Below are 11,865 nucleotides of genomic sequence, written 5' to 3' on the forward strand. Positions count from 1 at the left end.
AAAAAGGTGCAGAAAAAAGGGCCTAAAAAATAAAGAAGAGAAAAATAGGCCAAAAAAAAAGAATAGAGAATAATGGGGAGCTGAAATATAAAGAATACACAATAATGGACAAAGAAGATAAAGACTAGAGAAAATCGACCTAAATAATTAAAGAATAAAGGAATGAAGGACCCCCCCTTTCCCCCATCCAGACCCTCATGTAGGGCTTCCACTTGATGTTAAGCAACCAACAATTTAATCAATCAATCAAGTGGACTTGATTCAAACCAATGGAGCATCACAGAAAAAAAAGAAAATCAATTTATGGTAAATGAATAAAAAAACAAAGACAAACTGACATTATTTATGTTCACTAAGGAAATGAGCTATAAAATCATATTTATCTTGTGCCATTTTACCACACAAGTTACAGCACCTAACATCCATTTTATCGTGCATGCTTTTATGAAGATGGTACATCGCGGCATCCTGAAAAATCATACAACAAAAATCACATTTATATACATCATCTCTTGACATCATGTGGGTCAATAAATCAGAACTTGTAAAATTAACCAAGTTAACTCGATTATTAGACAAAATTTGTGCAGATGTATCATTTGACTGTGTTTGTGGTAAAGTCATAATACATCGATCTATTCTATTTTCAAGTTGATTAAGTTTTCTCATTTTAAACCTATGCCACATTGGTCTCCCTCGTCCAAATCCTCGGAAACCTTTGAAACCCATTCCATGTCTAGATGAAAACTGAGGGTGATTTTGTTCTGATTCAGACATGTTACTCTCACTTGTAAGACTTATTCTATCCAAATCCAAATCATCGCCCGACAAACTTCCAAGATTATTAAAATCCCCACCTACTATTTCACTATTATCTCCCTCACCATCATAGGGTGGTGTTATTTGAGTCAGATCAATTTCTCCCATCGTCTGCTCGGGATTATCTCCCTTCATTTTTGATTCTGGAAGCTGATTCTGTTCTGTTAAATTTTCAATGTTATCTTCTTCTAGTTTTATAACAACCCTTTCTGTTCCCCTATCCTCATTTGTGTCTTCAAATTGGTTAGTATTTATGTGTTGTACTAGAGCAGGTTTCCTTTTATGACCCTGTGAACTTTCATTATCTACAGGAAAATCACTTGAACTTAATCTGTTTGGAAATAGAGGTTGTGATGATTCTTTTGACACTGATGGCTGTAAAAGTCCTTGCAAATTATTAATTTTTGAGTTAATATTTACAAACTGATTGTGTAAGACAATGTGTTTTTCAAGCCTTCTTTTTCGACAAAATCCCATACCACATTCTGTACAATAATAGGGCTTTTCTCCAGTATGTATTCTCTTATGTGTGTTAAGATGTGATGACTGTGAGAATCTGCAAAAAATTATTGATGTTATAATATAAAACAAAGAAAAAATGTCACATTTTTAAGCTCATACACAAGAGTAATGTCCTTACCATTTTCTGCTAGAAGTCACCTAATATGCAAACATAAATTTGTGTTTTTGTTAGACATATTTCTGCCTTGTATCGATCTGATGATTTAAGTCCTTTTGAACTGATTTTTATAGATTGTTCTTATGTTGTACTGTTACACCACTGTCCCAGGTTAGGGGAGGGTTGGCGAGCCTTCAAACTAGTTTAACCCCGCCACATTCTGTTTGTGCCTGTCCCAAGTCAGGAGCCTGTAATTCAGTGGTTGTCGTTTGTTGCTGTATATATATATCATATTTTTTTTTTTTTCATTATTTTGTACATAAATCAGGCCGTTAGTTTTCTCAATTGAATTGTTTTACATTTGTCATTTCGGGGCCTTTAATAGCTGACTATGCAGTTTGGGTTTTACTCATTGTTGAAGGCAGTACGGTGACCTATAGTTGTTAATTTCTGTGTCATTTGGTCTCTTGAAGGGAGTTGTCTCATTGGCAATCATACCACATCTTCTTATTTTTATATATAAAGTGTGTAAAGTAGCTAGAGGCTCTAAAAAGCCTGTGTCTCTCACCTAGGTCTATGTGCATCTTCAACATTGTAGACTACTGTTTACAGTTTCTCTCTATCTTATTTAGTTTTTGCCCAAAACACAAGAGGGTAAACAAAAATTTGTCATTTAAGGTCAATCCCTCCTATCTGCTAACTTTTTTGGCAGTATTTGACTCGATTGTAGATCTTGTCTTGCTGATCATTTTTTGGTAATTTAAAGTTTCTATCTATGTTTTATAGTTTTCAAGATAGAAGGCAAAAACACCAAATATTGGTAAAATTCGCCATTAAAGAGCAATAACTTCAATAATCAGTCGACTGAAGAATTCGGCTATTAGACTTATTTGTAGATCTTGTCTTGCTGATCACTTAGCTGTTTAAAGTTTCTCTCACAGTCTACTGTAGTTTTTAAGATTTTAGGCAAAAATGCAAAAATATGGTAAAAATTATCATAAAAGGGCAATAACTCTAATAAGGAGTCTATTGACGATTTCAGCTATGTGACTTCTTTGAAGATCTTGTCTAGGCAAAATGAAAAATAAAGTATTAAAATTCGTCATTTGAGGGCAATAACTCCGATAAGAAATTGTCTTACAGTTTTAAATAAATAAAAGGTAGAGCTCAACATTTAGAACATTTCTACCCCTGTCAGATTTTCTCTATTTATAGTGGTTTTCAAAATAATAGACAAAACTTACATTTTACTCCTATGTTCTATTTTTAGCCATGTCAGCCATCTTGGTTGGCAGATGGCAGGGGGGTCATCCCACATATTGCTCATATTTTTTCTCTGTTTTTTTTCTCTCCTTTTACTATAGTTTTTGCCCTAAGCACAAAAGTGGGTAAAATCATCATTCAAGGTAAGTAATTCCCAAAAAACTGATAATTTCGGTTTTGTTGACCTATTTGTTGATTATATCTTGCTGACCATTTTCCAAGGCAGATCTAGGAAAATTAAAATAGGGGCGCAATTACAGAAAAAAGGGAATATGCCCTCTACGCCCCATGCCCCCATATCTACCACTGATTCTTTTTGCTTACACTTTCTCAAAATCTTCAATAGTTTTTTTTGCCAGAAATGCAAATAAGTGTAAAAACCATCATTTTAGGGCAACAACACCTATGTCAACTGAAGACAATTTTGGCTATACTGACCTATTCATAGATCTTGTCTTGCTGATAATTTTTGCTTCTAAAAGTTTCTATCTATCAATTACAGTTATTAAGATAATAGGGAAAAAAATTTGTAAATTCAATATTATAGAACAATAACTCCAATAATGATCATGAGTCCAGTGACCATTTCAGCCATAATACTTATTTGTAGATCTTGTCTTACTAATCATTTTTGCTTTTTAAAGTTTCTATCGATCATTGTCTATCAAAAAAATTACAGTTTCTAAGCATTTAGGCAAAAAGGTAAACAATTGGTAAAATTTGTCATTAAAGGCATAACTCCAATAAGGAGTCACCTCAACATTTTGGCCTTGTTTGACATATTTGCTGATCTTGTCTTGCTGATCCTTTTTTAAATATAAAGTTTATTTATATCTGTTATAATTTTCAAGATAGCAGGCAAAAATGAAAATAAAGAGCTGCTCATTGAGCGCATGATACGCCCGTTGCTTTCTTAATAAATAAAGTTCCATAACTCCTCAATGTCATATCAGAAATTTATAAACCAGTCACCAAAGTTTCATGAAAATTGTTCAAAGTATTTTTGAGTTATAGTCAGAAAACTGGAAAATCCCCCATTTTATATGAATAAAATCCAATTATTCGGAAACGTAAAATCTAAAATTTATAAAAATCGAAAGGGAGCTTACGTCAATAGATATAAACAATTCATCAAAGTTTCATGAAAATTGGTTAGAGCATTTTCGGATTATTGTCCGACATGATGATGATGGACGGACAAACAGACGGACGGACAACAGTATACAATAATACGTCCCATATACGGGCGTATAAAAAAAGGTAAAATTCTTCACTTAAGGGTAGTTCTGATGTAAATGGACAGAATTTAGATCTTAACATTCGGAACATTTCTGCACCTGTCAGAAATTCTCTATTCAAAATGCTTTTCAAGATCATATACAAAACTTGCATTTTCCCCCTATATTCTATTTTAAACCATGTCAGCCATGTTGGTTGGCATGCTGGGTCATCAGAGACATTTAGAACTAGATACTCCTATGATGATTGTGGCCAAAGTTTTTTTAAATTTAGCCCAGGCCGACGAAGATGGATGCCAAGTGATAAGAAAAGCTTACTTGGCTCTGTGTGCCAGGTCAGTTAAAAACACAAGATATTTTTTTAGGAATTTACAGTTCAGGTGCTGGTTGTGTCCCTTTGACTTACTGTATAAATTAATTAGAAGTCTAATTCACAACTGTATTTCTCGTTTTTGGTAGAATGAGAGACATGTTTCATTCCCTTGTGTATATGTTCCATACTATTTATGTACAGTACTAATGTACATGTACATGCAATAATTTGATATAAAAGGATTAAGGGTAAGATAACAGTATTTCATATTTTATCATTAAGGCTGATCACCTAATCCAGCAAGATGGATCACTAAACTAGATTGTTTGAATTGATGTTGGTGAAGACAAATATCTGATGACTTTGATTGTGTTGAAAGGTGTTTACATGTTGTACAGCCTGAGAAATTCTGTTTTACGCAATTTATTGCTGATTTCTCATTCATGTTAAGGACATACAATACAGTTACAGGGGAGGTAATGACTTATACAAGATTGTTTGTACCAATTTCATAATTTTTTTTTTTATAAAATTAGATAATAAATGCTGTTTTTTCTAAAATCTTAAAATTTAATGAAAATGAATTATTTCCAAAGAATTGTGTGACAAATTTAGAGCATACTTTTGCATACTTATGTAAAGAAGATATTCCAAATGTTCTTACAAAAATCCACTGGTGTTTATTTTTTGAAACAAAATAGGCATGTCTGTCTTAAGGATAGAAATGTCAAAGAAACGGAAATTTTAGTAAAATGTTTAATATGTTGACCCCATTGAACTCTAAAAGTAGCACATAAAGGTATATTTTTAAATCATTTTTGAATTGACTAGGTGAAAAATAGCTTGTATGAAAATTTAGTCAAAAAATCACTGTGAAACCAAAACTGTATAGTATGCTCTTAAGTGACATACATTCCATTTCTTTATTAGCAGTAGGAAAGCCCTCACCTTTTATTACAGATATGACATGAGTAAGGTTTTTCCCCAGTATGTGTTCTCCTGTGGGTCATTAGATGGCCCTTCTGTGTGAACCGTTTATTACAAATCTGACAAACATAGGGTCTAGCTTCATCTGTCTCATTCATGTCAAACTGCATGGGTGTTGCCATGCTTCTTGTTCAAAATCTAGAAACGACTATTCTCCTGTAATGATAGGAAAATAATAACCAATGTTTAGTAAAGTATTCTATAGCTTAAAATGTAATATTAAAGTTTATAACACAAGTAATTTCATAACTGCATTTATTTTATTTCATTTTTATTCAACATGATATTCACCATCAGTCAGGGGTAATACTTATACAAGTCATGTTTACCTACTTAAAGATGTAAGAATTAAACTAATATTTATTTGTATAATTAATTTTTAAGATTTTTATTATATTTTTAAAGTTTGAATAATCTCCCCTTAATCTTCTCCAAATTTTACTTATACAAGTATTTTTTTTTACAACCCCTTTAATTCTCAAGTTTTGGAGGTCAAACATGCCACAGCAAAATTTTTTAAATAGAGTTCAACCTTTTATCTCAAATACTAAAGAAAGTACTCACCGGTGCACAGATATTAAATAACTGTCAAGGCCTTTAAAAATTGCTCCCTGGAGGCTTGTAAAGAGCAGTATTTTGAAGATAACAGACAATGTGCCTGTCCAAAGTCAGGAGATTGTAGTTCTTCAGTGGTTGTCGTTGGTTCATGTCTGTCATATTTGTTTTTCGTAAATTGTTTTGTTATAAATAAAGCTATTAGTTTTCTCAATTGAATTGTTTCATATTTTCATGTCGGGCCTTTTATAGCCAACTATACAGTATGGGTTTTTCTCATTGTTGAAGGCCATACGGTTGCCTATAATTGCTTACATTCACTTCATTTGAACTTGGGTGGATAGTTGTCTCATTGGCAATCATACCACATCTCCTTATTTTAATAAAGAAGACTCTCTTTGTTATACATGTTATAGCAATGTAATCAATCTAAAATTCAAGAAAAGGGGAATAAGACTTTTTTACTTACATGTACAACTACATAAGTGAAAAAAAATCTGAATGTCTAAGGGATATAACTCTACCTCCAAATTGAGTTACCTGTACCTGTAAATAATAATCAAAATAAATGTATAAGTATTAATCCTGACTGACTTGAGCATGTAACCAAATGTTACAGCGAGATATTCCTAGCCCAACCTGGAATCATTGTTCAATACACATAATGTGGAAAGCAAACATGTTGACATGTCTTGTTCATGTTTTTGGGTTGCTTATTTAATTTTATACTACATTTCATTTTGAGAATACACAAAACAAATAAAATGCTCCGCAGGGCGCAGCTTGATACGACCGCAGAGGTCGAACCCTGAACAGTTGGGGCAAGTATGGACACAACATTCAAGCTTGATATAGCTCTGAATTTGGATTGTGATTAAATATTTGACACAGCATAGGTTTCTGACACAGAATGAATGTGGTCTAAGAACTTAAAAATTTTAAATTGGACATTCACCTTTTATGGTCCAATATCCAAAATCTAAATACATGGTTAGATTCAGCATATCAAAGAACCCCAAGAATTCAATTTTTGATGAAATCAAACAAAGTTTAATTTTGGACCCTTTTGATCTCAATGTGGACAAAGTTGATAACGGGGCCCAAAAATAAAAAATCTAAATACATGGTTAGATTCAGCATATCAAAGAACCCCATATATTCAATTTTTGTTGAAATCAAACAAATTTAATTTTGGACCCCGATTTGGACCAACTTGAAAACTGGGCCAATAATCAAAAATCTAAATACATGTTTAGATTCAGCATATCAAAGAACCCTAAAAATTCAATTTTTGTTAAAATCAAACTAAGTTTAATTTTGGACCCTTTGGACGTTTATGTAGACCAATTTGAAAACGGAACCAAAAATTAGGAATCTAAATACACGGTTAGATTCGGCATATCAAAGAACCCCAATAATTCCAATTTTTGATGAAATCAAACAAAGTTAAATTTTGGTCCTTTGGACCTCAATGTGGACCAATTTAAAAATGGGGCCCAAAATCCAAAAACTTAATACACGGTTAGATTCAGCATATTTAAGAACCCCAAGAATTCAAGAATAAAACCCCATTGAAATTGATCAAGAAATAAGCAAATTATAGGAAGTATCTTCTTTTGCACAATACTGTGCAATTGAATATTTCTTGCTATTGCGCAATACTGTACAATTGACAATTTCTTGCTATTGCGCAATATTGTGCTATTGGATATTTCTTGCTATTGCGCAATACTGTGCAATTGAAGATTTCTTGCTATTGCGCAATACTGTGCAATTGAAGATTTCTTGCTATTGTGCAATACTGTGCAATTGAAAATTTCTTGCTATTGTACAATACTTATTATATAATAATTTACACATCCTGTTTGGTGTGTATCTCCTACCATATCATTATTATTTGCTTTTAAATATAAATAATCAGAAATAACCAACTTAAAATGGAAAATTTTGAAAGAAAAAAAAAGGAAAAAAAGAAAAAAAAAGAAAAAAAAAATCCCCCCCCCCCCAATTTTTTGAACCCCCTTACGATTCATCACCCCCAAACTCAATCCCAGCCTTTCCTTTGTGGTATGGTACCTTGCAGTACAATTTCAGAGAGATCCATACACTTGAACACAAGTTATTGTCTGGAAACTATAGAAAAATGCTTATTTTTGGCCCCTTTTTGGCCCCCAATTCCGAAACGTTTCGGGCAATTACCCCCAAACTCAATTCCAGCTTTCCCTTTGTGATATGGAACCTTGTAGTACAATTTCAGAAAATATCCAAACACTTACACACAAGTTATTGTCATGAAACTAGAAAAATGCTTGTTTTTTGCCCCTTTTTTTTGGCCCCTAATTCTTAAAATTTTGAGGCAATTACCCCCAAAATCAATTACAGCCTTTCCTTTGTGATATGAAACCTTGTGGTACAATATCAGAGAGATCCATACACTTACACACAAGTTATTGTCTGGAAGTTACAAAAATGCTTATTTTTTACCCCTTTTTGGCCCCTAATTCCTTAACTGTTGGTACTATAACCCCCAAAATCAATCCCAACCTTCCTTTCGTGGTATTGAACCTTATGGTAAAATTTCATGGAGATCCATTCACTTAAACTAAAGTTAGAGTGCGAAAACCAATGTGTCTTCGGACGACGTTGGACGACGACGACGACGTCATACCAATATACGACCAAAAAATTTTCAATTTTTGCGGTCGTATAAAAATTGGTCAAGCTTGTTTAGCAATGGAGACTACTACTGAAAGACAAGCTTCTTCATTGTATAGTTACTGCCCATATTCAACGGTATCTGGTCCGTTCGTCCTAATCACATATTTGCCCTGGGTCCGTTTGCCCTGAGTTCGTTTGCCCATAGAGTCCGATCGGCCTAATTTTTATAAAAAAATTTAATATTAATGGTTTAATTTAAGGTTTTATAATCTTATTCAGATATTTAAATTAGAAATATTAAAAATATATATCTCTCTGCAAATTCATGAATAAACATTGGAATAAAAAAAAAAAGGTTTTTGTTTTGGAGCATTAATCAGGCTAATTGGTTTCATTGTACATTTGTTTTTATTCAGAATTACTTTTAATGACTGTTGATGGTACATTTGTAAATAAACTCATCAAAGATACCAAGATTGAAATTTTGTATGCCAGACACACGTTTCGTCTACAAAAGACTCATCAGTGACGCTCGAATAAAAAAAGTTAAGCCCCAATAAAGTACGAAGTTGAAGAGCATTGAGGACCCAAAATTCCAAAAAGTTTTGCCAAATACAGCTAAGGTAATCTATTCCTGGGGTGGAAAAGCATTAGTATTCCGAAAATTCAATGCTGATTAGGTATGATTATCATGTCTTTGATCTCACTGATTGTTGTAGTTATTGTTTTTGATGTATTAATAATGAAAATTAAAACAATGATGTAAGACATTAAACATTGTTAAAGGGAAATTGTTTTCGCCGCTTGGCTTCTTTAATCTCAAGGTGTTGAGTGAGTTGGATCTTGATATGCCTGTTTAGATTGTTTTGTAATTGTTACAAGGTTTCAAAAAAAGATAAATTCATACAGATAACTTGGTCTCCAGTTTCTGCAAAATACTGCCCACATTCAACATGATGAATATTCTGGCAAGAATATTCAATGCAAATAAAAAAAAAAAATAATTATCTGATAGCAGCAATACAACATAAATATTCGGCGGAATTTTCAACAAACTTTAACAAAATTAATTCAAATAATTTATATTATATGGACAACATAATAAAATAGAAATCAGGACGAACGGACTCAGTGCGAACAGGAATTAGGGTGAACGGATTCATATTCAACATACAGTGTGACGTATGAATATTCTGGAAAGTTGCACAAAATTAAAAACAATATTGCTGATATTGTTATTAAGTAGTGTTGACTTTGCTGTGGCCATATCCAATAGACAGTGTGTTCCAGTCCTTGACTGTGTATACAAAGAAGTTTGTAAATATTGTCCTGTTTTGGCAACAATAATCATGATATTTGAAACTGAATTATTTTTCTTATTTGGTATTGAATAGATAGAAAAAAGTTATTTTTCATGTTTTATTGTAAAGTACTTAATGTTATATACAATGAGCATCATAGCAATATTGGGAAAATTTATATTTAATGGGATGCCTATTTAGTGCTGTGTCTCCTTTTAGACATTCAGTCTTTTCATCAACCAAGACTACTACAAACTGCCAGACAATAAAACACCAGCTACATGAAACGCATATACTGTTTTCATTTTTATTTATCCAGAATGTTTTGGGATTTCCAAATCTGGCACAGAAACAATCTACTGTCCTTCTTGTACAACTGAATGATGGAAAAAGAACTGTATTTTTTATTTATTTAAAGTTATATATTTAAACAACGGAACAAACTGATATTTCAGGAACACTAAGCTAATATGTTCTGTAATTTGTAATTGTTCCGCTATTCTGTGTTTTAGGAAATACAATGTACCTCCTTAACAGTAAGATAAAACACCTTATCGCTATTCCCGCTTAACCCGAGAATCTGTCCCGCTTGAACTTTTGACGTCATACAACAATCACTTTTCCATTGTGGCGTCAGATATTTCCTATTATGTCGTCAAAATTTTACGGGAACTTTTGTGATGTCCAGTAATGGCGGACAAATAGCGATGAGGTGTATATCAAGGAATTGTATATTTAAATATACAATTCCTTGATAATATACAATGGAATATATTTGAATACGTAAAAAAATGATTGCTGGTAGTACTGTTTTTCTTTAGTATGATTCTCAAATATAACAACAAAATAATGCACATAAAAATATGAAAAAAATATAATAGGATTACATTTCACGGAATTTAATATATTGAATTGTTTTATTTTGTAATATTACTGTTTTCCTTAGAATTTATTTGTCTGTTTTGCCGTCCTATTTTATTCATTAGTTGAAAATGTAACAGTAGTTTGATTCCGCCAGTGTATCCGGAGGAAGAAAATCCCCAGTGATTTTTATCCACTAACAAAAATTCACTAGGTTTTTCTATCCGGGTCCAGTGTAAAACATCCACAAGTCATTATAAGGTTTTAAAAAGAGTTTTTTCGAAGGGGAAATACAAATGTATATATAAAATGTGGCTTAGTAGTTTTTAGTGTATTTGAAACTTGCATCATGTGCATAGTTGATTTATGTAAAAAGTGGAGAGTTTTCATCCAAGGAATGTTCCCACTAGTGTTTTTGTACCGGAATGATTGCACTAGTTATTTTATACCGGGATTAATTACACTACTGCTTTAGATCCATACATTGATGAAGTGATTAATACTCATTTTGAAAACACGATAACACAATAATGCTTATTAATGAATAAGATTTAACTAATTTTTCTATGCAAATCTATAAAATCATATGCTTTTAAATTGTCACTTATTGTAATATTCATATTTATTGGATTGCTGAAGTTTTTCTGTGTTTTTGCTTTTTGGTTGACTTAGACATGTTTGATATAAAATCATATCTTCTATGTCAATATCAAAGGATGCTTCTATAATTAAAATTTATGTAAAACAAATCTGCTCTTTAAATTTGGTTTATATCAAGTTCAATGTCCTGATCATTGATAAAGTATTTTGAGTTATAAAATATCATCCTCATTATCATCAATATTATTTACTGGATCGACTCAGATTAATTAAACTGGTTCCTTGAAAATCATTCTAATTTCAACCCATTTATTTATGCAAACAACAAACCGGTCTAATATAAACACAAAACAACGATATCAAGATCGACGCTTTCACACTATTTACATCCAAATTATATTCTCCAGTGAATAACAGTTACCCGGAATAAATACACGGCGGAATAAAAATACGCTTACAAAAACACAGACAGAAGAAGTTAACTGTTATCTCGATCGATGACATGTTTGTTACCGTATGAAAAATGAGAATAATAGTTTTTTTAAAACCTTGTAGAAGTCTCTAATGGAAATTTGCGGTCCTTTTTACAACTAACAGAACTGACAGCCAAAAACCTCATATAAAGGGGAGGTAATTCTCGGAAATAATTAC

At 32.2% G+C, this 11,865-nt stretch overlaps 1 protein-coding gene across 2 annotated transcripts; it reads right to left on the reverse strand.

Moving 5' to 3' along the window:
* Nucleotides 1–329: 329 nt before the first annotated feature.
* LOC127704863 (zinc finger protein 629-like) lies at nt 330–11,865 on the reverse strand. 2 transcript variants are annotated; one of them, XM_052209087.1, is made up of 4 exons: nt 11,763–11,848; nt 6,264–6,340; nt 5,201–5,395; nt 330–1,375 (listed from the first exon to the last, which is right to left on the reverse strand). In XM_052209087.1, exons 3-4 carry the CDS (start codon nt 5,359–5,361, stop codon nt 340–342), a joined length of 1,197 nt encoding a protein of 398 aa, XP_052065047.1. In that variant the 5' UTR covers nt 5,362–5,395; nt 6,264–6,340; nt 11,763–11,848; the 3' UTR covers nt 330–339. The 2 variants fall into 2 exon arrangements, with proteins under 2 accessions (XP_052065047.1, XP_052065048.1); XM_052209088.1 differs by lacking the exon at nt 6,264–6,340 and having other exon boundaries at nt 11,763–11,865.

The sequence above is a fragment of the Mytilus californianus genome, unplaced genomic scaffold (assembly GCF_021869535.1).
Source record: "Mytilus californianus isolate M0D057914Y unplaced genomic scaffold, xbMytCali1.0.p SCAF_6, whole genome shotgun sequence".
Classification (NCBI taxonomy): domain Eukaryota; kingdom Metazoa; phylum Mollusca; class Bivalvia; order Mytilida; family Mytilidae; genus Mytilus; species Mytilus californianus.